This window comes from Phacochoerus africanus, chromosome 11 (assembly GCF_016906955.1).
Source record: "Phacochoerus africanus isolate WHEZ1 chromosome 11, ROS_Pafr_v1, whole genome shotgun sequence".
NCBI classification, from domain to species: domain Eukaryota; kingdom Metazoa; phylum Chordata; class Mammalia; order Artiodactyla; family Suidae; genus Phacochoerus; species Phacochoerus africanus.
Genome location: NC_062554.1, coordinates 55456611 through 55484501, shown reverse-complemented (window position 1 = coordinate 55484501; position 27891 = coordinate 55456611). Strand labels below are relative to the sequence as shown.

Genomic DNA, 27891 nt, shown 5'->3' with positions numbered 1-27891 from the left:
ATTCTTTTATTTGAAATATAATCCTTTTTCTCTTCATCTTATCCGACCCTCTATATATGTTTCTGTGTATTAGTGGAAACAGCTATCTCTCCCAGTCTTGGAGGAGCAGCCACTGGGAGATTTGAGGCTGAGGTGGAGGTTGGCCTGTTGTCTTTGTAGTACTCTGGGGGTGGCAGCCTTAAAAGATCCATCTGTCTGATTGTTTCTGTGATTGTTTCAGTGCCATAGGGCTCATAAACACAAGCCCCCCCCTCCCTCCGTCCCCAGCACCAGGCATTTAAAGGTGTGCATCCTCTTTTCAGATCCAGTAGGGGGTGTTGGAGGCGCAGAGCTTGAGGGGCAGGGGGAGCCCTGTGTTTGTCATACCCTGTGGGGTTCCTGGCACAGCTGCAAGCTTTCCTCTTTTCTCCATCTCAGTGTGGCTCTCCCATCCTCTTTTTTGTTCTTTTTGTAGAAGGGCTGTTCTGCTAGTCTTCATGTCGTTTTTTGGAGACGTCATTCTCTGTGTATATGTAGTTGTAGCTTTGGTGTGTCCATGGAAGAGATGAGCTTAGGCTCTTCCTTCACTGACATTTTGAGCACTGCCTTTTGTTGCTACTTTTTAAAACCCAGTTTAATTTGTATGTTAGTTTAGAGTCTTAGAAATATTTTTGCTTATATCTGAAAAGACAGAAGAAAATCGAGGATGACTACCATTTAGTGAGAGAAAGAAAACAGCATAAACTGTGGATTGATTATAAAGAAGCAAAAGATAAAATTTTTTAATTTCAGTTATTAACAAGAAATTAAATCCCATAGATGTTTTAGTAATTCACAAATTAAGTAATTTAGTGGTGATTTTTTCAAAATGATATTATTCGTATATATTTTTTTGAAAATCAGCACTAATTTGCCACTAAATTAGCACTAAAAATTTAATCAACATTAAGAAATCAACACTTTTTTTAGTCAACACTGTAGCTATAAATGCATAGTAGTCAAGAGCCAGGAGGTAACTGAGCATTGACTCTTCCTATTACTATAGCCTGTTTTAAGAGGAATGTGAGGACAGCAAAGTGGTCTTAAGGACCCACTGAAGAGTGAAAAAATCCTTTAAAGAGCTTTTGTGAGGCAAGCTCAAGAAATAGATATTTAGCACTGAAAAGAAGACTGAGAAGGCAATTCGGTTCAACACACAGTTATTAAAGAATATTTTTAAGAGGAACAAGGACTTGACTTATGAAAAAAAAGAAACCTACTTCAGTACAAAGAATTGGCTTTGGTTTAGATAGACCCAAGTTTGATTTTTCCCCCTTTATCACCTCCTAGCTATGTGACTTCTCCAAGCATCAATCTCCATATCTGTGAAAAGAATGCTAATAGTACCTTCTAAAGGGATGTTTTTAATGTTAAAATGAGATCAAATGTGTAAATGAGTCTGACCCTTAACTGTTTTTTTAGTATAAAGCATAATAAAATATATGATTAGGTTTAAGCCAAGACTTCTTGGTAGTTTTATGTGTGGTACCCTGTAAATATATCTTTTCTCTATAAATTAAAGTCGTCTATTTAACTTCTGTACATAGTTGTAAAGAGTCAAATAGTTATGCAAAGCTAACAGCAGGAAACAGCAGTGTTCTGCTCACCTCCCCATTCTAATTTCTCTTTCCTGGAGGTTATTTTTCTCTACTTTCTTCTGGAGTTTACTCCCTGTTTCTAAGTAGCATGTTTATATTTTTATTTCCTGATTTTTCATTTTTTTAATAAAAAACTTCTATTATAGCTGATTTACATTGTTCTGTCAATTTCTGCTGTACAGCAAAGCGACCCAGTCATACATCTGTATACACTCTTTATCATATTATCTTTCATCATGTACCATCGCAAGTAATTGGACATAGTTTCCTGTGCTATACAGCAAGACCTCATTGCCTATCCATTCTTAATGTAACAGCTTGCATGTATTAACCCCAAACTCCCAGTCAGTCCCACCCCTTCCCCCTCTGCCTTGGCAACAAGTCTGCTGTCCATGTCTGTGAGTCTGTTTCTGTTCTGTAGATAGGTTCATCTGTGCCATATTTTAGATTCCACATTTAAGTGATACCATATGGTATCTGTCCTTCTCTTTCTGACTTACTTCACTTCGTATGAGACTGTCTAGTTCCATCCATGTTGCTGCAAATGGCATTATTTTGTTTTTTGGTAGCTAGTAGTATTCTATTGTGTATGTACCACAGCTTCTTAATCCATTCATCTGTTAGTGGACATTTAGGTTGTCTCCATGTCTTGACTAATTGTGATGCAGTGAACATAGGCGTGCATGTATCTTTTTGAATTGTAGATTTGTCTGGATAGATGCCCAGGAATGGGATTGCTGGATCAAATGGTAGTTCTGTATTTAGTTTTCTGAGGAATCTCCATACTGTTTTCCATGGTGGCTGGACCAATTTACATTCCCCCCCACCACCAGCAGTGCAGGAGGGTCCTCTTTTCTCCACACCTTTCCAACATTTGTTATTTATAGTCTTATTAATGATGGCCATTCTGACTGGTGAGAGGTGGTACCTCATTGTAGCTTTGATTAGCATTTCTCTAATAATTAGCGATATTGAGCATTTTTTCATGGGCCTGTTGGCCATTCTCATATCTTCTTTGGAGAAATGTCTATTTAGGTCTTCTGCCCATTTTTCAATTGGGTTGTTTGTTTTTCTGCTGTCGAGTTGTATGCGATTTTTCATTTTTAGATATTACTTTTTGCCAAATGAGGATTTAGCTGTAACTCCCCTCCCTGAATACTACATGAACAAATGGCACCTTCTCTCATCTCCATAATCTAGTTGTATCAGCATTTGTGACTCAGTCAGTATTCGTTCTACATTGTTATAACTATGTAACTATTATTCACAGCTGAATCTAACAATATATTAGAATTTTATTTCCTTTTTGAGTAACTTTGTGTTTTCATGGAGTGATTGCCTGTTTTGGTTTGCTGAGTTTCTGTTTATCGCTAGTTGGTCCCCTAACTCCCTAACGGAACAGTAGATATTCTTTCAGTTGTGTTTAAACATATCAAACAAGCTTTTAAAAGAAATGTTTTCCCATCAAAACACCTGTCTGGTGCCTTCCATCCCACTCCTCCACTCTCCTCCACTAGAGGTCGATTGCTCTCTAGATCTCCACTCGGCTTCAACCCTTCACCCTCCCCCTGGAGAGTCCCTCCATCACCATCACCTCCTTCACGAGTTAGATGCACCTCTTCTGGGTCTCTTGCAGTCGTCTCTCATGTTTTACTGCCTGCTTTTGTAGTGTATGTCTTCTGTAGCCTTCTGAGAAAAGGTATATGAGAGGTAAATGTTCTGAGACTTCAATATGGAAATGCTCTTATTTTGCTTGCGCCTGTGACTGATAGTTGGCTATAAAATTTTAGACTGTAAATATTTTTCCATAATTTGGATGGCATTACACCATTGGCATCTAAGCAAAAAGGCTGCAGCAAAGTCTCAGACTATATAGAAAGAGAGATAATATGTGTGTGTGTGTGTATATATATATGAAATATGTACATACATATGTGTGTATACATATATGTGTATATTTCTCATAAAGTATAAATGTCTTCTAATAGTTAATAAAATAATCTCATGTTTGTTTTATTTCTGTCTTATATTTATCTCTTCCTGTGTAGTACATTTATACCATCTACTATATAATGTCTGCATGTTATAGACATTATAATGTAGGACGTCTGGAGCCAGTGGGCCTCTATGTGACCTCTTGACCTTGGGCAAGTTTCTTTGCATCCATTGGACTCAGTTTCATTTGTAAAATAGAAGTAATAGTACTTTTCTCATAAAATTGTTGTGAATATTAAAAACACTCAAAACAAGGCCTGTCAAATAATTACTGTTTATATGAATTAATTACCATTGCTGTTATTGTTATTAACTGTTATGTATCTCTATGTTTTTACTTTGTGTTTTATTTCTACACACACACAAACATAAATATGTGTATATATATGCTTATACATAAACATATATATCCTATTATATTGATACATGTAGTTTTTCTACTATATTATGTTTATCTAGCCTATACTTCTCCTACCATATTGTATACTTTCCTTTATTATATAGATATTTCTTAATAATGTATAGCTATTTCCCAAAGAAATTACATGTATATCTCCTTTGCTATTTATTGAATCTTCCCTCTTGAACATTATGTAGATCTTACTGCTATATATTATATATTGTGCATATATCCTGTAATTTTTTTTTATATAAACTAGATTGCTACTTTATATATGACCCCTCTATAACATAAGCTCCTTGAGGTCGGGAATTCAGTCTTATCACTGTATTCTCAGAACATTGCACATAGTAAATATGCAGTTATATATTGCACATGCATTTTACATACTTTATACACTATATTTTATAGATTCTGATATATGTATATGAAGTATGTATATCATAATATTGTCCCCTTTTCTCCTAATGTGCATTATATCACCTACCATGTATGCCCACCTGTTTCATCTGTATTTAGTGTATATATATCTTCTACTCTGTTACATATCCTCTGTGTCATCTGCCTCCTATGGAATGTATTTTTATAGCCTAGCTTCTGCATAGTTTGTGTAACTCCTACTTCATAAATCTTTTTTGATTCAGACTTCTTAAGATTTTAACATTCACATTTTCTAATTCCTTAAATGTTCCTGAAAAGCATGATTTTTAATAGTATTCTTTCATGCGGATGGGTCATATGTTCTATCACCTTTCCTCTAATTTGCCTATTCAATCTATCTATCTATCTATCTATCTATCTATCTATCTATCTATCTATCTATCTATATATATACATATATAGTGGGAGTTTTTCCCTCCAGATTGGAACATTACTATGAGGACCATCCATTTACCTGAATCTTTTGGGGAATCTAGATTATTTTTTTAGGGTAAAAATCTGACAGTGGAATTCTTGGAAATCAAAAGCTATTAAAGTTTCTTTCCAGCATAAAGCAACTTTCAAATTGTAATCCATGAAAGTGTGTGCAGTTCGTCCTCTGCTAAATATGAAATGCTCATTTCATGGTACTCTAAAATTCTCCTTAGGCTTTTAAAAATCTTTACAATTGGATATGTGAATCGAATGGTATCTTTTGTTGGTTTAACTTGAATTTCTTGTAAAATGCATTTCTAAAGTGCTTTAATCTTTTATTTTATTGACGTATAGTTGACTTACAATGTTGTATTAATTTCTACTGTACAGCAAAGTGATTCATACATACACAAAGTATATGATTCATACATGCATGCATTCTTTTTCATATTCTTTTCCATTAAGATTTAGTGTTTATCACAGGATATTGAATGTAATTCTCTACGGTATATAGTAGGACCTTGTGGTTTATCCATTTATTATATAATATTATATATTAAATGGATAACCCCAAACTCCCACTTCATCCCATCCCTACTCCCCACCCTTGGCAATCGCAAGTCCATTCTCAGTGTCTGTGAGTGAGTCTGTTTCTGTTCTATAGATAGGTTCATCTGTGCCATATTATAGATTCCACATGTAAATGATACCATATGGTATTTGTCTTTCTCTGTATAACTCACTTCACATAGTGCGATAATTTTTAGTTGCATCCATGCTGCTGCAAATGGCATTATTTCATTCTGTCTATGGCTGAGCAGTATTCCATTATACATACACACAATCTTCTTTACCCATTCATCTGTTGACAGACATTTAGGTTGTTTCCATGTCTTGGCTATTGGGAATAGTGCTTCTATGAACATAGAGGCTGAAGTGCTCTAATCTTCTCCTTCCTTCTTCTACTCCTACCACTGCAAGTAGTAAAATTTTACATTGTTTTCTAAATACATTTCTCAAGCTTTCCAGCTGTACATTGTCTTCAGGCCAGTCTCCCTGCTTTATCTGTCTTTCCTTATTTAAGTTGCATATAAGAGGGACCAAGAATTATTGGTTTTGGTTTTTGTTGTTGTTGTTGTTGCTTGAGTTTTGGGGGTTTTATTTCTGCCATAGAGTATCTGTAGTGATACTGTTGATGAGCAGAGACTTTGAAGCCAAGCTGACCTGGTTTAGTGTCCCAGCATTGCTTGTGTGTAGCCTGGGCAAACCTTGGCTTTCTCCTCCATAAAATGGGGGATGGTAACCCTATGGTTGTGAGGTCTGTTGTGAGAATTAGGTGAGATTCCCTGTAAAGGCTTTTGGAACAGTATTTCGAGCTATCTTCCTTTCTTCTCAAGTTCATGTCAGCTTCATCTGAATCTTGAAAGCCCATGTGTTAACCACAATTTAACTCTCATTATTATTTCAAATCATAGTCTTAAACTTCTGTCTTCTATTTATTGTCTTCAATAGTTTTAATCCATATAAAGTAGGGACACTTTGAAAGATACGATAACTGATAGATAATACCTCTGTGTTTATCTGACTTGATTACATTTAAGCTGATCATGCTTTTTTCCCAAAATACTCTGTCCTATTGTTTAATATCTCTCCATATAAAAAATTGTTGAAATAAATCACACTTAGAACATATAAGATAAATCAGGATAGTGGAATTCGGAGTAAGCTTTCTATTCCAAGAGCACGTGATTTGCTCAGATATTCTCCCTCTTGGTGTCTTTTGGAATTTTCCTTTTAACTCTTTAGGTTTGTGAAATACTGTTTTCTTTAATAGAAGAATCCTTTCCTTTTGACATCTCTGCTTCAAATAGAATAGCCTAACTTCACAGTATCATTTGTCTAGAAACAACCTTTTGTGGAGGATTCACTTCCCTGGTGTCCCGGAAACTAGATGTCTAACAGCCTGGAACAAATATTCCTAAAGATTTCTTTAAAAACTAAGACTGTTTTTTTGTTTGGTTGGTTTTTTATTTGTTTTGCTTTGTTTCTTTTTTGAGCAGTCCTGTCAGAAACTTTTGTGTCTTACTGCATCTGCCTTAGACTTTTTTTTTTCCTTAGTATTCTGTAGATGTAATTACCATATGTAAAATATAGAATTCATAATATTCGGACAGTTCTATAGTAGTAATAATATCTAAAACTAATAAGCAGCAGAAAATTTTACTGGTGTTTATATGGTCTCTTTTTCCATTTTGACATTGAAAACAAAATTAATTAGAGATTTATGCTCTATACTGCTCCATGACGTTTCTTTTTGTTAATATGTTGTGTTTTATTTTTCAGAACACTGGAGTTCCTAATGAGACACTTGTCTCTTCTAGCTGACTATTGTTCCATCACAAATATGCATGCCAAAAACCTAGCAATTGTTTGGGCTCCAAACCTGCTAAGGTAAGTTGCATTTGAATTATGACCTGAAGTAGGAGCAGTCATCTTAAATACAAGTCTAATTCATCAGTATTCCTTCAGGAAATTTTTTAAAAGTAAAACTAATCTGTTGTTTTTATGAGCATTTTCTTAAAAGAAGCAATTGGGGTTTAGCCAAGGCACTGTAAAAGAATGATTTCTTCCTCTGGTTTGTCTGTGATTTATACATAAATAGGTTGCTCTTTAAGACTGATGTTTTTCAGACCCTCTGATGGTAGTGTTGTTTACCTTTACAGATCAAAACAAATAGAATCTGCCTGCTTCAGTGGAACAGCAGCTTTCATGGAAGTGAGAATTCAGTCTGTGGTTGTTGAGTTCATTCTCAATCATGTTGACGTGCTCTTCAGTGGGAAAATCAGTGCTGTCATTCAGGAGGGGGCAGGTATGGCTCCAACAGATGTCGTTTACTACCAGGAACATGTATTAAAACTTCTGGAGTTCCTGTCGTGGAGCAGCGGAAACAAATCCAACTAGGAACCATGAGGTTGAGGGTTCGATCCCTGGCCTCGCTCCGTGGGTTAAGGATCCAGTGTTGCCATGAGCTGTTGTGTAGGTCACAGATGCAGCTCAGATCCCGCATTGCTGTGGCTCTGGCGCAGGCCGGCAGCTACGGCTCCAATTAGACCCCTAGCCTGGGAACCTCCATATGCCATGGATGCGGCCCTAAAAGGATAAGCAACAACAACAACAAAAAACTTTTAAGAGATTGGGAAACTGTGATTCTTACCTCAATTTAATAAATGGGCCTTTGGTAGATAGAGTGTAACCAACTTATATCTGTTTACTCTAATGCACTATTTAATAGTTATTTTATGCATTCTTAATGAATACTAAATATTAGACCTATTACGATCTAAGTTCAGGGTGCATTAGAAAAAGCGTATCATGTCACCTATCACTGATGTATGTAAAGGTACAATATAGAGCTGCAGAAGAAAAATTCCTTCTGAAACTAAAAATACATGAGTGATACTAGGCCTTGCCTGCTGTCTTTTAAGAAAGGAAAATAGGAGTTCCCGTCGTGGCGCAGTGGTTAACGAATCCGACTGGGAACCATGAGGTTGCGGGTTCGGTCCCTGCCCTTGCTCAGTGGGTTAACGATCCGGCGTTGCCGTGAGCTGTGGTGTAGGTTGCAGACACAGCTCGGATCCAGCGTTGCTGTGGCTCTGGCGTAGGCCGGTGGCTACAGCTCCGATTCAACCCCTAGCCTGGGAACCTCCATATGCCGCGGGAGCGGCCCAAGAAATAGCAACAACAACAACAAAAAAAAAAAAGACAAAAAGACAAAAAATAAATAAAGAAAGAAAGAAAGAAAGAAAGGAAAATAGTTAAATGACTTCAGGAAATACATATACATGTATGTATATCCTTTTAATAACCTGGTATGTCATCTTCTATTCCTCACTTAGTATAAGGCTCTATTACTTTTGCCATTTAAAAAACTTTTCTTTTTTTTTTTTTTTGCCTTTTCTAGAGCTGCACTCACAGCATATGGAGGTTCCCAGGCTAGGGGTCTAATCAGAGCTGTAGCCCATGATCTACGCCAGAGCCACAGCAACGCCAGATCCGAGCCGCATCTGTGACCTACACCACAGCTCACGGCAATGTGGGATCCTTAACCTACTGAGCGAGGCCAGGGATCAAATCCACAACTTCATGGTTCCTAGTCGGATTCGTTAAACACTGAGCCATAATGGGAACTCCCATTTTAAAACTTAAGAAAATTAAAACAATACAGAAAGGTAGGCAGATGGGTGGACAGATAACCAGACTGTTATACACTCACTCACACATTTATATTTTTCTCCTGAATTGTAAAGTTTGACTATTTCAATGGGTTTTTTTCTTTCTTTTTTAAAAATTTATTTAATTTTTTTTCCTTTTTTCCATTCTAAAGCTTCTCTTTCAAGACCCAAGTCCTTGCTGGTTTCGTCTCCATCCACCAAGCTGCTGACTCTGGAGGAAGCCCAGGCGCGAACTCAAGCTCAGGTCAATTCTCCAATTGTAACTGAAAATAAATATATCGAAGTAGGAGAAGGACCTGCTGCACTTCAGGGAAAATTTCATACCATAATTGAGTTCCCACTTGAAAGGTAAAATTCAATAAATCCTCCTTAAAATTTTGAGTTTCTGGCTATGTATTCTTTTCTTTTACTGTTACTTTTATGTTTGGTTAATTTTCTGCCAGTCCCAGAAAAACCTGTTCATTCTGCTATGGGTATTACTTCATAGGGACTGGCATGAATGAGTCTCAAAAAGCACTACGATGTTGTGTCATTGTAAAGGAGAGGAAAGTCAGTTGTTATCAAGGGAAAATTGTTGGGAAAAATGATATACTTCCACTCTGTAGGCTGTGATTTTCTCTCTGAAATATGTTGTTGAGAAGTTTATTTAGAAATAAACTATTGGAGTTCCCATCGCGGCGCAGCAGAAACTAATCCGACTAGGAACGATGAGGTTGCAGGTTTGATTCCTGGCCTTGCTCAGTGGGTTAAGGATCTGGCGTTGCCACAAGCTGTGGTGTAGGTCACAGATGTGGCTTGGATCTGGTGTTACTGTGGCTCTGGCGTAAGCTGGCAGCAACAGCTCCTATTCGACCCCTAGCCTGGGAACCTCCATATGCTGTGGGTGCGGCTCTAAAAAGACAAAAGAAAAAAAAATAAAAAAGAAATGAACTATTGTGACAGCTTATTCCAAAAGTAATGAATAAATAATGGCTTGTTTGACATTGGTTCCCATTAAGTCTGGGATAGATCAGCCCTTCACACAGTGAGAGCTCCTGGCCATCAGCTCACTCTCGGGCCCACCCCAGACCCACTGAATCTGAAGTCTGGGGTGGAGTCCAGCAAACAACCTTTTGATAAAGACCTTCCAAGTGGTTCTGATGTGTGCAAAACTTGAGAACCACTGTTGTTCCCTCTCTCAGTGTCCCTTCCAGCTCTGATTCTCTGTTTCTATAAAGAAATGTATCTTCTTTACCAAGTTATCGTGGAAAGACTAATGGGTGCAAGTTCATTTTGATCTCAGTTACTCCTTTAGCTATTACACAGGAATGTCAGGATTTCAACTCCCAGGATGGGGGAGTACTAATAAAGGTGCAGAAGTTGTTTCCATATCTTAGTGTACCTCTCCAATGTCCTTTCATTTCTTTTGATTAAAATGGCCCGCCAGGAGTTCCTGTAGTGGCGCAGTGATTAACAAATCCAACTAGGGACCGTGAGGACACGGGTTCTATCCCTGGCCTTGCTCAGTGGGTTAAGGATGCTGTGAGCTGTGGTGTAGGTCACAGACGTGGCTCGGATCCCGCCTTGCTATGGCTCTGGCATAGGCAGGTAGCTACAGCTCCGATTGGACCCCTAGCCTGTGAATCTCCATATGCTACGGGTGTGGCCCTAAAAAGACAAAAGACCAAAAAAAAAAAAAAATGTCCCACCAACAGAAACTTAGAACACACTCTCTTACTTTGTCATTCTGACAAATTCAGCTTTTTGAATTTATATTTTACTTCTATAATTTTCTCACAAACTTCTTTATAGAACAGTGAGCAAGAGTGTTGATGCTGGGATACAGATGACCCTGAGCTGGAGCCCTCACCCCATCATTTACTAGGTTTACATTAAGGAAGTCACACTTCTTAGATCACAGTTTTTTCCTTAGCTGTAAAATGAAGGTAATAGTACCTATCCTATTTGGTTTTATATGACTTAAATGAGATGCTACAGATACAGTTAGCATAGTGCTTGGCATTCAATATATGTCAGTTATTATTCTTAATACTTTTCTTCTTTTTTGGCTTAACTCTCTTTACCCACGCCTGAAATCATTTTCTTCAACTCCGTTTTATTTTTGAAGTTTTAGTATTGCCTTTTCTCACTTGTTTCACAGATTGCGACGTTAGATCTAAATATGAAAATCTGTATAAAAATTATCTTCGTGAAACTAGTTCCTGTTATCAAAGTCCATACATTTAATTTCGTGTTCTCTCTTGCTCTCGCTGCACAGTTGAGCCACACTGGGTGGCGTGCGCCTTGGGACAGTGGATATTTACCGCATCAGTGGTGGCTCTCCAGGCTGTGTGGTTCTGTCCTTCATTTGCTCCTTTTTAGGAGGGAAAGATAGACCCTGGGAAATCTGGATAGAGATTATTTTTTTTTCTCTCATAGGAGGAGGCCTCAAAATAAAATGAAAAAATCTCCTGTGGGCAGCTGGCGTTCCTTCTTCAACTTGGGAAAATCCTCATCTGTTTCGAAGCGGAAGCTGCAGCGTAATGAGAGTGAGCCCTCAGAGATGAAAGCCATGGCCCTGAAAGGTGAGTCTTCTCTCCTGCCTTCGCTCTGCCGCCTCAGGAGCAGTTTGTGTCCTGTCATGATGACCCTTCTCGTCGCGATGAGCCGCCTCCTACCCTGGACACACGTTCTGCACGTTGTCGTAACAGGCTCCAACGGGCTCTGTCCCTGCTGGGTTGTCACATGGGAATTGTCTTCTTCTACCAACTCTTTATCCTCAAATACATACCATATATAAATGTGTAGAAGTACCCAATTTCTTTTGGAAACCATATGGAGTATTATATAGGGTGAATGTGCTTAAAAATTCACAATGTATTTTTCAGGTAGTTTGTATATTGTTGGTAATAAAAAATAACTACTGTGGTGCTTACACTTATTAATCTCCATTTTTTAAAGTGACAGAATCATGTTTCATCATGCCTAAAAGAGTTTATAACTCTTATAAACAAAGAAGATACCTTTTTACTAGATCATTCATTGATGACAATATCTTACTGGATCAGATAATACTGTGTTGTTGAAAGTACTGCTATTTCAAAAATCATTTAGATCCACTGATATTAACAGGTTCTGAATCTAGGAAGGATAGTAGTACTTCTCAGGTAATGTTAGAAATACAGCATTCAGTTTTAATTCATCATCCAGTTTGCAGTCATATACTAAGCATATGCTAGATACTTTGACAGCAGCTTCTACAGATAGAAAATTAAGACACCGCCTTGCCTTCCTGGTCTTACTTGAGAGATCATATGTGTAAGAAAATAAAATTCCTGCAGAGTCATAGCTGTTGAAATAGCTATGTGAGGTTTATATGAGATATTTGTGGCAGGAATTGTCAGTTCTCGTGTGGAGGGGAGCTGGTGGTTAGAAAATAGAACCTCTGGCTTGGGTTTTGAAGGATAAGTGGGGATTCACTTGATTAATAAGGGACCAGAAAGATACTTCAGGAAGTGGGAGCAGAATGAGTGCTGGTGTGTGGAGCAGGGAGTGGGGAAGGACTTGGCGAGTAGGGGGGTACCCAAAGAAGTACAGCTCATTAGGTGCCCCTTGCCAGAGAGTTTGGGTTTTGTCCTGCATTCCTTGGGGGTTATGAATGGCTTCGGTTTGTAACATGATCAGGTTTGGGTTTAGGAAAGATGACTTTGGCAGCAGCATGGGGAATATACGGGAAGAGAATAAGACTGGAGTGAAGCTGGCTAGTAAATCAGGAGACAGTTGTATCATTCAGGCAAGAAACAAGAAGGAGTGTCTGGATGAAGCTGGAGCAGAATAGATTCAAGAGGTATCTAGGATGCAGTGTCTACAGGGCTCGGTGACCAAATGATTGGAAGGATGAGAAAGAAAGGACAATTTTTAGGTTTTGATTAAATGATAAGGGAAATGATAGTGCTTGTATCTCTGTAGGGAATAGTGGGTTTGAGAAGAAAGATATGTTTGTTTATTTTGAACATAGTTGGACCTGCCCAAGAGGTGATTAGTAATACAGGTCTGGAATTCAATAAAGGGGTTTAATCTAACTAGAAATACAGATGTGGGACTTATCCACAAACCAACGATGAAAACCCTAGGGGCTATGTTTTGTAGCCAAGGAAGAGCACATTGAGTGAGAGATGGGGGTGGGAACTGAATCCTGGAGAGAAGCAATGTGTGAAGACTGGAGAAGGCAGAGCTGTCATGACAGAGGACCCAAGAGCTGAGCACCAGTCGCCAAGGAGAGCCTTAAATAGAAAGTGTCAGCAGCCTCCAGCGATGCCAGGAGGTTCAAAGAGGATGAAGATACTGAACAAATAAGCTCCAACGAATAATTAACCAGATGACCTGTGCAGGTTTCCTAGGGCTGCCGTAACAGGTTACCACAAATTACGTGGCTTAAAGCTTCAGTTTCGGAGTTTGAGCTAAAAACTGAAATCAAGGTGTCAGCAGGACCTCATTCCTTCTGAAGCATCCAAGGAAGGTTCCTTGCGTCTTCCTGCTCTGGTGCCACCTGGCATCCTTGGGCTGTGGTGGCATCACTCCAGTCCCTGCCTCTGTCCTCCCATGGCTTCTCCTCTTGTCCGTCTTTTCTTCTTAGAAGGATACCTAAATCCACGAGGAGATCATCTCAGGGTATCTGGTCTTCAGAAAATATAAAAGGAAGTTTTAAAATTCATCTCTATTCTCAAGTTCATAGTCCCTTAGAAAACAGATTTTTCACATGGGAAACTGCTTGAGAACAATGCAGCACATTATATAATATGATACAAAATTGAACGTGCTTGTAAAAATGTAATCACTCTGGAAGTTTAGATGTGTGTACAGAAAAACACTTCCTTTTCACTGCATGTGTAACAATGAATAAAACTTCACACCATTTGGTTTTGCTCCTCAGGTGGCAGGGCAGAGGGGACCCTCCGTTCAGCTAAAAGTGAAGAATCTCTTACTTCTCTCCATGCAGTCGATGGTAAGACTAAAGCATAAGTTTTATTCTAGAATATATTTCATAAAAGAATAATTGAGTATATTTTTTTGTATATACTGAATAAATAGGCTATAGACTATAATTTCCTAAAAATACTAGTATCTATTTAGTAATTGTCCACTGATGTTTTAATATGGTACCAGTCTTTAATTTCTTCACTTTTGACATGATTTCTGTTCAGATTACATGAAAGTAGTGACATGTTTTATGTTAACCATTTATATTTACTCATGCCCAGTGGAAAATGGTATTTTTTTCATTATTTCTTTAAATTTCACAATGAGAGCACGTTTGTTACAAAGTATAACATTAAGCAGTTTTGGAGTTTTCTTACGGCACCGTGGGTTAAAAATTCGGTGTTGTCACTGCAGTAGCTCAGGTTGCTGTTGTGATGGGGGTTTAGTCCCCGGCCCAGGAACTTCCGTATGCCAAGAATGTGGCCAACAAAAAAATTAAGCAGTTTCGATCTTCAGAGCAGTAGTCTTGTCATGCAAATTTAGCCTGATGTTCAATTTCATGTATAACATTGACAAGAGGCCAATCCTCAGCATCTGAGGATACTTAGTACCAGGAGAAGGCAATTTAAAGTGAATCTGCTTAAAATGGGGACCAAAAGTTTGTGATAAATGATTTTTATCACATCTTGAAGAACAAAATGAAAACTTTTTGAACATCAGTTTTTTAGCTTCCTTTGGCAAAATCGTGTTATAGTTTCAACTCTGTACTAATTTGTAGAATGAGTGAAAGAGTACTTCAGTGTTGACTTGGAAGGGGAGAGAACATTTTTGACAAGACCATGGAGAGCAAATAGGACACCCTCCATGTCATGGTTGGCTTGTATAGCAGGGTGGTAAAGAAGGCTGTTGTTGCAAAAATAATTAAGAGCTGCATCAGTTTCCCATGAGCTTTTCTTAATCCATTGGTATTCACATAATGCTCTTTTGAAGTTTCCTGGAGCATCATCCTTGATCAACACTCTCATCCTCACGTAACTTCTGATTGCCAGGTCCTCGTTGACCAATGGCTCCACTTGGGATTCAACAAACCCTTGCCTTTCACTTCAGCTGGATGTATGACATCTTAACTGGTTTTCCAAGATTTTCCACTTCACTGCAGTTTAAGAGAATGATTCGTAAAAACAGTGCAGTGGGCTGGGTAGGTGCTTGTATGAAGCAGAAAATAATATTTGAGTGGAGTTAATTTTATAAGTGATCAACACATTAAATACGACATATAGTAGATGTGTTTGTGTTAAGACATTGTCTGTCTTGGAGTTCCTAACACGGCTCAGTGGTTAACGAATCCGACTAGGAACCATGAGGTTGCAGGTTCGTTCCCTGGCCTTGCTCAGTGGGTTAACGATCCGGCATTGCCGCGAGCTGTGGTGTAGGTCGCAGACGCGGCTCGGAACCCGCTTAGCTGTGGCTCTGGCGTAGGCCGGTGGCTATGGCTCCAATTAGACCCCTAGCCTGGGAACCTCCACATGCCGCGACTGCGGCCCTAAAAAAGTCAGAAAGACACACACACACACACACAAAAGACATTGTCTTAGTACATTTTCACTGTGAGGATTCAGTCTTGGTAACAGAATGTTGAGACAGAGGACCTTTTTTACCAGTGGGGTGTTTAGCAAAATCCTAAGATCACATGATACTCTACCACTCTTAAGGCCTCTGCCTGAGAAACTTAAAGCCTATTCTTGTTAAAGAAAAACAATAAAATTATTTTTAACTATCTGAAAGAAATCTTTTACTAAATTTATAGAAATGCTTTTTTTTTTTTTTTTGGAGAAGTTCAGTTTTGTAGACATTTGGGTATAAGGATTTTTCCCTACCAAAACAAAAGCAAAACCCCTTTTTCTGTTGACTATCCAAAGCATTATTTAAAGTGATTAGTTCTACCTTACAAGGCATGTGTGAGGTCAGTGATAAACTAAGACAGAAAGAAATGAAAAACTTACCCAAAGTCACAACAAGAGTCCGTGTTGGACTAGTAATAGAATCTAGAAGTTCCTATTCTTATTTTATTTTATTTTTTTGTCTTTTTGCCTTTTCTAGGGCCACTCTGGTGGCATATGGAGGTTCCCAGGCAAGGGGTCTAATCAGAGCTCTAGCCACCAGCCTACGCCAGAGCCACAGCTAAGCGGGTTCCGAGCCGCGTCTGCGACCTACACCACAGCTCGCGGCAATGCCGGATCCTTAACCCACTGAGCAAGGGCAGGGATCGAACCCGCAACCTCATGGTTCCTAGTCGGATTCATTAACCACTGCGCCACAACGGGAACTCCTCCTATTCCTGTTGAAACCATCAAATGCTGCATCCTTCCTCTGCTTATACCAGCTGTGCTTGTTATTTACCGTTTGCGTTGGGAGTTCCATCTGTGTGCCCCAAGACAATTACATTTTCTTACCCTATACAGTAGTTACTGCTGCACTAGGTAGATGACGTACTATGGTATTGTGTATTTACCCCGTGACATTCATTCTGTGGTATCATTATCCACTTTACCAGGTGATTCCAAGCTGTTCCGACCCAGAAGACCCAGATCGAGCAGTGATGCCCTGAGTGCTTCTTTTAATGGAGAAATGCTGGGGAACCGCTGTAATTCCTATGATAACTTGCCCCATGACAACGAAAGTGAGGAGGATGTAGGGCTGCTGCATATCCCAGCTCTCGTGTCTCCTCATTCAGCGGAGGAGGTTGATCTGAGCCCACCAGACATTGGAGTAGCCAGCCTAGATTTTGATCCAATGTCATTTCAATGCAGTCCTCCTAAGGCCGAATCGGAATGTATGGAGAGCGGGACTTCCTTTTTAGATTCATTAGGATACTCCAAGGATAAACAGAGTACCAATAAAAAGGATACAGAAGCGGGTGGTAGCCAGTCTCAGACTCCCGGAAGCACTGCAAGTTCTGAACCCGTCTCCCCTCTTCAGGAGAAACTGAGTCCATTCTTCACCCTGGACTTGAGCCCGACTGAAGAGAAATCATCTAAGCCATCCTCATTCACTGAAAAGGTCGTCTATGCTTTCTCTCCAAAGATTGGACGGAAATTAAGCAAATCACCTTCTTTGAACATATCTGAGCCAATTTCAGTGACCCTTCCCGCTCGAGTGTCAGAAGTCACCGGTACCGTCTCCAACACAGCAACTCAGAGTGCACCTTCTGCGGCCTGGAACAAAGGCAGTGAAGAAGATGATGTAAACAGATCCCCCACCCAGGTAGTAAAGATGAAGGCAAATGAGAGAGAGGCCCAGGAAGAGTGTGAGTCTGAAGCCCGGCCCCTGGGCCAGGTGGCTGCTGCGGAAGTAGACTCGCCAGTCAAGGAAGAGCCTGCTTCAAGCAGTCAGAGTAAGGCGGTACCTTCTGGACAGACTCAGACAGGTACCATTTGTTTTCCTCCATTCTTTCTTTAAGCTAAGAGGGATCTTCAACCCTGTGTGCCAACTGTGCCTTTTAAGAAAGAAATTTACTCCACAGCTAGCCTTTAATCAAACAGAATGTTTTTCTAGGTGGTGCTAATGGCTCAAAGCCCTAAATTAGAATCACTCAAACAAAAATCCCCGAAGGGGTCAGTGGTCCTGCTTCAAATCTTCATAAAGTCCCCTTATCTCCTTGGACAGTCAGAATCCATGGATAATTTTTGCACAACTTCGTAGCTCTTGATTCTGTTTTCTCCTCTGATAAAATATCTGTTATATAGCCTTACAAGTTAACCAGCCAGCCTCCACCATCAATTGTAAAACCTATTCTTAATAACAATCTGAAAGCACTTGAAGCTTGTTTGCTAAGCAATCTTTTCTGAGCCAGATGAGGGACCTGCTTCACCCTCATCTCGGTAGCAATCCAAACAGGGATTGCAGTCGTAAACGCTCTTTTGTTCTAGTTTTCCTTCTGAACCAGATGTGTTTTCTACAGCATTTGCATGTGGGATAGAAGATCACGGATTGCCATTTTGAAGTATGGAAGGCACCTCTTTTTTTAGTGATCAAATGGGGAAGGTTTGGCTTTCCGTATAGGATAACACACGCTACCTTTTCACTGTCGTTTTTTTTTTTTTTTTTCCCAATTTCCCACCAGGAGCAGATACCCATGACTCCCCTCAGGAGTCCGTTCCTGTCAGTTCAGTCTCTCTTATCCCACCACCACCGCCTCCGAAAAATGTTGCCCGCCTGTTGGCACTAGCGTTAGCCGAGTCTGCACAGCAAGCCTCCACTCAGTCATTGAAGAGGCCAGGGACTTCCCAGGCTGCTTGTACACTTTATGGAGACCTGGCAGTGGCTGCAGCTGAAGATCCACTGCCTGCTTCCTACTCTAGCGTTACTCTAGATAAGGCCTATTTCCAACCCGAGAGGTCTGCAGAGCACTTCCACCTGCAGAACCAGGTCTCTGGGAACTGTGACCAGCCAGTTCCAGAGACAGCAGCTACTGGGGAGTATGCCCCTTCCAGTGTCACTGACTCTGGGGAGCAGCCCCACTCGGCAGACTTACCTGGCAGTCAGCTGCATCGAGTCTATTTACCTGGGGACCCAGAAAAGGCCAGAGTCACCTCAGTTCCGTCAGCAGACCCTAAACCTGATGAGCACGGAGGCTTCCCTGAAGACCAGTTTGCGAAGACCGGTGGGCCGACCGTCTCCTTTGTGGATCAGGATCAGCCTCAGCTCCATTTCTACAGTGGAGATCAGCCTCCTTATCTTGGTGCAAGTGTGGAAAAGCCCCATCGCCCTTCAGAACTTGCAGACCAATCTCCCACAACTTCTCATTTGCCTCGGGACAAAATCTACCCTCCTTCTGGGTCCCCTGAAGAGAATACCAGCACCGCTGCCCTGGCTTACGTGAGCACCGCCCCAGCAGCAGCTGAAGGCAGCTCCAGGGATGCCAGCTGGGATGTGGTTGAGCAACCCACCGCTGTGGAGTTTGTTGCCGCCACCCTTCAGCGCGCCCACAGAGCTCACCGTCCCCTTCCCCCGCCTCCTTCCCAGAGACCCTCGGAGCAGCTGGCAGTCTCGGGGCAGGTACAAGCAGCAGCCAGTATAGGATTAAACAACCCCCACAAGGTAAGAAGGGGGAGTCAGTGAGATGAAGTACGATGTTTTCCAAAGATACGTTGCTTTTCAGCAGGTGTGTTGTCACCTTGAGTTAGCGCTGACATCTGTTTTTAAGTCTCGTGACAGGTTTCCATGAAACAGTTCCCATCTGAGCTTGGGATCTGCATTTACCTTGATGCTGGTTTTTCTCGGAAAAAGGAGCAGTTGTCACTTGCTGGCTGTGTTCTAACTATACCTTCTCCCTTTAGTTTCTAAAGCCTGTAGGTAGTTTCTTCATAGAAATACAAGGAGACTCTCAAGGAACAGGTCACATTGGGGCTTCGGTGTCAGGGTTGCAGCGTTTTTTTCCCAGCTCCTTCACTGACTCCTTGTGACTCTGGGCAAGTCATCTCACCACCTCTCCAGTTATTCATGTCTGCAGGACGAAAGCTCTTTATTGGTGGGAGGACATCTGTAAGACTTTCTGCCTTACAGACTTTTTAGAAATGCCAGAGGTTCCAGGGTCTTAGGACTTTTTGTCATTTTCTCAGCATTAACCAGCAGATTGTTCTGTAGTCAAGCATCTGTCTTGATGAGAATGTTATATGCAGAATGCTAAGATTTCTTCCTAATTTTCTCGGATTTTAAAAAAGCGCCCCAGGGCTTTTTGTGGTCCGTTCGAACTAGTAGAACTTCAATATCTATCGTGGAGACTGCTGTTTCTAGCGACAGCTTCTCCAGGAGAGTGTATTTGCAGTGTTGCAGTTATGACTGTGTTTGGCCTCTTCTGCCACAGACTAAGCTGGAGCGGCAGGAGGGAGGGAAAGACAGTGACTGCATCGAACGCCACTTTAGACAAGTCTCTTCTTTGTCCTTCCCTGGACTGGGGGGCTTAAAACTGCCCCCTGGGCAGCCGTGAGTCACTTAAGGAACCTCTCCAGAGAGAATCAACTCTTTTTGTTTAACAAAAAGTTCTTGGTGTTGAGACTGGGGCTAGACAGACCAGGGGTATATTTTTTTAAGCCTGATGGTTATTCTGCTTTGGTCTGCACATTAAGATAGTGTCATGAGCAACCTCATCTTACATTTAAAACTTATCATAAATCAGAACAGCTCTCCGAAGATGGGGGTGGCTGCTATATCAGGTGGCAATTACAGGCCTTCTTTTCATGGCAGTGTGGTCAGGTCAGCCTCTGTCCTATCTAGTGCCACCACATGGCTGGGGAAATTTAAAAGCTACCCAAATAGCCTCCACTTGTGAGTTATAAATTTAATAGTGTTTGGTTCTTTGGAGGGGAGCATAAACAACAAACTCATGATGTTATCATCTTCCAATAGGTCCAAGGAGTAGTTGCAGCTCCAGAGAGGCCGCCTGAACCCAGAGCCTTGGGTGATCCTGCACCTGCCCTTGTGGGTGAGGGCGGTGCTGCCGCGCAGTGTCCCGGCCCTGCTCCTGCTCTCCAGCCAGCCCTTCCCGAGAAGGTGCGGGAAGGTGCCAGGGCTCCCCCGCTGCACCTGCGCGCAGAGTCTGTCCCCACGCACTCCCCCTGTGGCTTTCCTATGCCCGCACCCCCGACCAGGACCATGGAGAGCCAGCTCACTGCGGCCGCGCACTCCAGCAGCACAGACACTCCCTGCAGCTCTGGTTACCGTCCCTTTGTCCCAGCTTCCTTGGCTTCTGGGGATGACGTTTTGCCTTTGCCCCTTCCTGTCCCACAACCTAAGCACGCCTCCCAGAAAACGGCATATTCCACCTCTGCCAGGCCTGATGTCACCCCTGAGCCCTTTGGTCCAGAAAACTGTCTGCATTTCAGTGTGACCCCAAACTGCCAGTACCGGCCCCAGAGTGTGCCCCCGCATCACAGAAAAGTGGGGCAGCACCAGGCCTACGGCTCCAGGTCGGAGCCGCCAGCCTCCATGGGTCCCCGTTACAACACATACGTGGCCCCAGGAAGAAGCGTGTCTGGACACCACGCGAAGCCGTGCAGCCGCCCTGAGTACGTGTCCTCTCTGAGCTCCTCTGTCCGGGCCAGTTGTTACCCCGAAGACATGCCCCCGTACCCCACCATCCGCAGGGTGCAGTCTCTCCACGCCCCTCCATCGTCCATGATTCGCTCTGTCCCCATTTCACGGACAGAGGTGCCCCCAGACGACGAGCCAGCCTACTGCCCGAGACCCCTGTACCAGTATAAGCCATATCAGTCCTCGCAGGCCCGCTCGGATTATCACGTAACACAGCTCCAGCCCTACTTTGAGAACGGCCGGGTGCACTACCGCTACAGCCCGTACTCGAGTTCTTCCAGTTCCTACTGCAGCCCAGACGGGGCCCTGTGCGACGTGGACGCCTATGGCACAGTGCAGCTGAGGCCCCTCCACCGCCTCGCCAGCCGCGACGTGGCTTTCTGCAACCCTAGGCTGCAAGGAAAGAGCTGGTACAGTTACCCCGGTTTGCCTCCACGTCCCCGGGCCAGCGTGACTGGCTATTTCTCTGCTAACGACCACAACGTTGTCAACATGCCTCCGGTCGCCGACGTAAAGCACACGTACACCTCGTGGGATCTGGAGGACATGGAAAAGTACCGCATGCAGTCCATCCGGAGAGAGAGCCGTGCCCGGCAGAAGGTGAAAGGGCCTGTTGTGTCCCAGTATGACAACATGAGCCCGGCAGTGCAGGACGACCTGGGAGGGATCTACGTCATCCACCTACGGAGTAAATCAGATCCTGGGAAAACTGGACTTCTCTCGGTGGCGGAAGGGAAGGAGGGGCGGCACCCAGCCAAGGCCGTCAGTCCCGAGGGAGACGACCGCTTCTATCGGAAGCACCCCGAGCCAGAGTTCGACAGAGCCCACCACCACGGCGGGTATGGCAACGGGCCGTCAGAGAAGCCGTCCCTCCCCCAGAAGCAGAGTAGCCTCAGGAACAGGAAGCTGCATGACATGGGCTGCAGTCTCCCCCAGCACAGGGTGCACCAGGAAGCAAGCCATAGGCAATTATGTGAATCGAAAAAACGGGCCCCCTTACCCCCAGGGAGGTGGCCAGTTGGACTACGGGCCCAAAGGGATTCCAGACGCTTCGGAGCCGGTCGGTTACCATAACTCTGGAGGGAAATATATGACATCAGGGCAGGAATCTTTAAGACTGAACCCCAAGGAGGCGAGGCTCTCCAAGGAGCCCGAGAGGCCTCGGGCTCGGCAGCCGCCTGCCCCCGAGACACACTCCCGGGACTGCTACAAGGAAGAGGAACACCTCGCTCAGGCAGTCGTCCCTCCCCCTAAACCAGAGAGGAGCCACAGCCTGAAACTCCACCACACGCAGAGCATGGAGAGGGACCCCGGCGTGCTGTACCAGTACCAGACGCACGGCAAGCGCCAGAGCAGTGTGACTGCAGTGCCCCAGTATGATAACCTGGAGGGCTACCACTCCCCACCCCAGCACCAGCGAGGAGGCTTCGGCGCGGCAGCGGCAGTGGCAGTGGGGACGTACGCGCCCTCCGGCTTTCCCCACCCACAGAACAGGACATACGCCACGGCTCTGGGTCAGGGCGCCTTCCTGCCCACAGAGCTGTCCTTGCAGCATCCTGAGACACAGGTCCATGCAGAATGAGCCCTGGGAGCAATAGAGTTGAAGCAGCCTCTGCTGGACAGTGGACTGTTCTATTTTTTTCAGTAACCAAAAATTAAAAAATAAAATAGAAAGCTACAAAACCCCCAACCACATTTAAAACAAAAACAAAAACCGTAATAAGAAAAAGAAATCACTCTCTTTTCCCCCTTCCCTGCTTCATCACCACCCCTTCCATCTACAAACTGTGTCATTTTTGTTATTTAAAGATCTGAGCGATTGTAAAGCACTGTGTTGAAAACCTAGTAAAGAAATTTGTTACAGACCGTACTTGCCATACAGGGCTAATTTTTAAGAGCCTGAGGACTGCCTTTAACTGAATTTGAATTTGACTTTGTCCTTTTAGTATTTGCTGAATACTTCAGAGCAGCTGAGAGCCACGTCCCAGGAGGTCTCTGGGTGTCTGTTGTGTTCCTACTCGATTTCTCAATAGCCATGAACCTCGCCCAGAGTGACTCTCGTTTTTCTCATTTCATTCCCCCTGTCTTAGAAGGGGCTGTGTATTAAATTAGAGGGTAGAAAAAAATAACTTTCTTCCAGATCCTTCAGATAAGTCTATTGGACATAGAGCAAATTATACCCCCCCCCCCAAAAAAAAGGAACAGCCTCATTTCACTGCAGAGGGATTTTTAAGTTAGGATTGAAGAAAATTCTTAGATGGAAGTCTAACTGACCTTTGTTATCTGGCACCAGAAAACGACCTCAGTGCTCCTGAGCTGTTGCCTACCTTCATTTCTTTTTTCTTTTTTTTTTTTCTCAGTAATATTTAGTAAATTGTGATCCTGGTGAAATGTTTCACACCATTTGTTTTCCTAAAGCAACTGTTTTTTTTCATTTAAAAACAAAAACCAGCATGGTTTGCCTGGATAAAGACACGGAATTTATCATGACTACAAATTTACATGTTAATTTGTTTCTAAATCAGGTTTCCCATGACTCTTTCAAGTAGCTACATCCATTAGTAAACTGAGCGTTCCCACAGTGACCACTTAGCACAGCCGGTTTCACCCGCTGGCATTCTGGGCAGCGACCATAAGTGTTCGCTGGAACGGATGCTGTCCGCATTCTAAGGAGTTAATGTGCTGTTTCTTTCCTCTGTCCGAGTGCGATCACAGTCTTACTGTAATTGCCATCTACACCAGCATTTCAGGTATAGTTCTTGTAACGCTGTAGACATGTTCCACATGTTTGATACCAAGGACTTTCTTTTGAAAGTTGCATATTCCATTTTCTCAACCCACCCCACCATGTCCACCAGCCTAGAAGGCAGTCCTATATTTACAGAACGAGGTGAGATTGTCATGTCATTCCATAACTCTTAATAATACTTGATTTTTTATACATTCACATGTTTTAAATGCTCGGTTTGTAGAAGATCCTAGGGGAATTTCATTCCATTTACTTGATGGTTGCTGCTCTGGCTTTTTAAAACTTGGAATTAACTTTTATTTAGAGCAAAGGAAAATCTTTTAAGAGGCTAAATTCATGCTGCTATTATTGCTGTGAAATTGTATAAAGCTTAGGGTTTGTGCCAGTTTTTTTAACCTAAAAAGAAAATCATGTGATTGCATTTTAAGGGTTTCTATTTAGAAAAATAAAGTTTTAAGAGCAACATATTTACTTATATGTGGAAATACGCTATAAGATTTTTCTTTCATTCCCCCAGAATTGCTCAGAGAGATTCAGTAAAGGTCATGGTCGAAATCCTGAAATGGAAAAGGCCTGTGGAAATTCAGGCCTCTAGATTCAAAGTGCAGACCGGCCTGGCTTTTGGTCCCAATGTCAGGAAAGCTAGGATAGGATGCTTCCATTTCGCACCCGCACATCAGGGGCTTTGTGCAGGAGTTTGCTCTTTGGTGAGTATGCAGCACTCATTTTTTTTAAGGCATACCACCTTTTTGTCAGTAGGCAACCCATTGCCCCTTTGAGATTAAGCTCTCACCCCCAGCACGGAGATTAGAAGGGAGCAAGTGTGCCCCGGAGGCAGAGATGGCTTTAGGAACTGGGAGCCCAGAAGGATGTGGCTGAAGTCTGTCCAGTTTTAGTATTTGTGGATGTGTCACACACATTGTTTCCTTTTGAAACTAAAGTCTGTTTTATAAATACTAAGGTGAATTCCTTAAAGCAGTTACTTTATGAATGTCCTGTGGGTTTGGAAATAGCAGGTACATATTTTGAATACAGGATAATGACTCACATTCCTGGTATATGTGTGAAACACAAACTGTAGGTAAAATATGGAGTTGTTTCACTTAGCGTAGCTACAGCCTTAACTTGGGGTTCAGTTATTTGCCTGTATCCTTCCCTCTCTGATCTTGTGAGGAGACAGTGGATGGCAGGTCATCGTGAGCCAGGTTAGCTCAGCATGGTTCACCTTGTGTGTGACTTCACAGATCCAGTGACTAAGTGTCATTGCTTTTAAATTTTGACAGAGCGTTACGATCAAGGAAATGGAGCTGCCTTATACATTAAGCCCAGAATTTAATTCTGTTGGTATTTTCACAGCCACGTCTCCAGGTTTTATCTTTTTGGCAAACTTCTGATACCGCAATTGGTTGGATTGAAATAAATATCCCCTGGATGTCTGACCAGAGATTTTGCTGACAGCCCCAGCGGTGCCATCCTCTTTGAGTAAATTTCATCTAAGCCTTATTGCGTACTCTATTCAGTTTCCTTCTAAACACGCAAGCCCTGGGATGTCCCCAAGGATGAGGCCTGCACATTTTTTTATAAGGGGAAAGAAAGCATTTTTAAAAGTCAGGGTCAGGCTGAAATATACTAGGACTAATTCTGTGAAGAAGAGGGACCCTTCATGTGAGTGGGGATAGAAGGGTAGGTTATTGCCACATCCGAAGCAGCAGTAGATGCACACAGTGTAAATTTGAAATCTGCCCTTTAGTTTACAAAGGAGCCTGCCAAGTCCATATACCTGTTCCCAGCCCTTTCAGTCGCCCAGTCAATACGCTGGCAAAGTATCGTCTGAACAGTGTGTGTAAGGAATGATGATGAAAGCAAAAGTATGTCAGAAAGTTACTTCCAAATGGTTAGAGGCATGTGATTGTTCGTGCCGTGTGTTCCAGCCATGTCAGGAATGGTATGTTTTAACTGTGCGCAAGCGAATGTCCGTGCGCACAGCGGGTCTTTTTCCTTTTTTGATTAGTACTATTAGTGCTCCAAGAATAAAAATGGTTGTTTTACAGTTTAGATTCTAAGGTAGCAAAATCTGATTTTTCAACCATGACCTGCATGAAGAGAAGCATCCTAGGAAGTCTTAGATCATACTTCTGAGTTCTTAACTTTAATTTATATAGTGTTTTTTATGTTTTAATATTTTTGTGAACTGGTGTAAATTGTTAATGCATATAAGCTTGTGTATTTTTGTAAATAGTTTGTGATTTATTTCTTGCCCCATATGTAAATATTTAGAGTCTCATTTCTTCAAAACTTATTTGAAGCTGAATTGTGGGTTTGGGTTTTGTTTGTTTGTTCCTTTGTTTGTTTTGGTTGGGGTGGGGGGAGAGAAGGGATTTTTGTACTCTGATAATCCAGATGGAGATATCTTGTGGTTTAAAGCCAATGTCCCACTGACAGCAATTCAAATACCAACAAAACTATTTCAGGTTAAAACAGACTTCTCTGTGTATGTGTTTCCTTTTTAACCTAATACGAATTATAAGAGAATAGATGGGGTAGTTGGGGATATTCAGACCAAAAAATTAGTGTTGGTGTGACACAGATTATTCTACCAAAAGGGATGTTATTTTATTTGAGGGGAAGGATTTAATATCTCCTGTTTTTATCTGTCACAGTGTGTGTCCTGGCCACATTTCCCCCAGGTCAAACAGTGGAGTTAGAACTGCAGAAACCTTGGAGTTCCTGTTGTGGCTCAGAGGGAATGAATCCGACTAGGAACCATGAGGTTTCGGGCTTGATCTCTGGCCTCCTCAGTGGCTTAAGGATCCGATGTTGCCATGAGCTGTGGTGTAGGTTGCAGACTTGGCTTGGATCCTGCATTGCTGTGGCTGGGGTGTAGGCCGGCAGAGGTAGCTCCAGTTCGCCCCCTAGCCTGGGAACTGCCACTAGGTGCAGCCCTAAAAAAAAAATTAATTAGAAAAAAAAAAAAAAAGAACCACAGGAAACTTTGACCTGTCCTGGGAGGTCTGCGCAGACATGCTGCTCACTGGGGGTGGCGGGGGTGGGGTGGGGGCTCTGAGGCACCTGTGTGCCCTGCTGCTGCCTGGCTCCCAAGCTCTGGCTCCCAGGAGTCTGAGTTGGCTTCTCAGGATTCTCCAAAAGGGGCTTCTGAATAATAGCCATACTTTTAAAGATTCCTGTGTACTTTTCAGAATGAAATGACCAGAGAAGATTCCTCTCCTCCATGCAGTCACCTGTGGCAAGCTGGTTTGTGGCAAATGCAAACAGAGATAGCATTCGAATGTGAAAACTGCTGCCAGTAACCCAGCTGCCTGACCAAGGGTCCCAATGCATTCCCTGTGCCAAAGGTCTTCTCAAAAGATTATGCTTTGGTATCAACCAGGACTTTTTATTTATTTATTTATTTATTTATTTGTCTTTGTAGGGCCACAACCACGGCATATGGAGGTTCCCAGGCTAGGGGTCAAATTGGAGCTCTAGCTGCCGGCCTACACCACAGTCACAGCAACGCCAGATCTTTAACCCACTGAGCGAGGCCAGGGATCGAGCCTGCATCCTCATGGATGCTAGTCCGATTCATTGCTGAACCACAACGGGCACTCTGTCAACCAGGACTTTTTGAAGGAAAAGAAAAACACTTCAATGTTAAACTATTGAAATCCTAGGTTTCCTATTGGGGGTGATAAATTACAAATCATTCTTCATCCTAAAATATCAGGGCCTTTCCCTATGGCCAATAATAAGGAAAGTTGCCTGCTTAGTACAGATGACCCTGGCAAGCCAGCCATTGTTTCTGTACCTGCATCCCACAGTCCAGATCGGAAGCAAGATAGAACATCTGCTTTCAGTGAACACTCCCAGACCTAAGCATGTGTTCCCATGGAAACTGCCCAGATGGGACTAAAGACAAGACACATAACATTTCTACTGAGTCTTCTACTTAATTTTCTGAAACTCTCCTTTCCATACCAACTCTTTTATTACCTG

General features: G+C 42.4%; 1 protein-coding gene across 1 annotated transcript in view; it reads left to right on the top strand.

Moving 5' to 3' along the window:
* Nucleotides 1-26380, top strand: part of ARHGAP32 (Rho GTPase activating protein 32) — a 184314-nt gene extending 157934 nt beyond the window's left edge. Inside the window, 9 exon segments of the mRNA XM_047754460.1 lie at nt 7210-7317; nt 7590-7735; nt 9251-9446; nt 11517-11662; nt 14011-14082; nt 16612-17484; nt 18181-19157; nt 20466-22130; nt 22132-26380. Coding sequence (XP_047610416.1) covers nt 7210-7317; nt 7590-7735; nt 9251-9446; nt 11517-11662; nt 14011-14082; nt 16612-17484; nt 18181-19157; nt 20466-22130; nt 22132-22731 — 4783 coding nt within the window. The 3' untranslated portion in view covers nt 22732-26380.
* The last annotated feature ends 1511 nt before the right edge of the window (nt 26381-27891 follow it).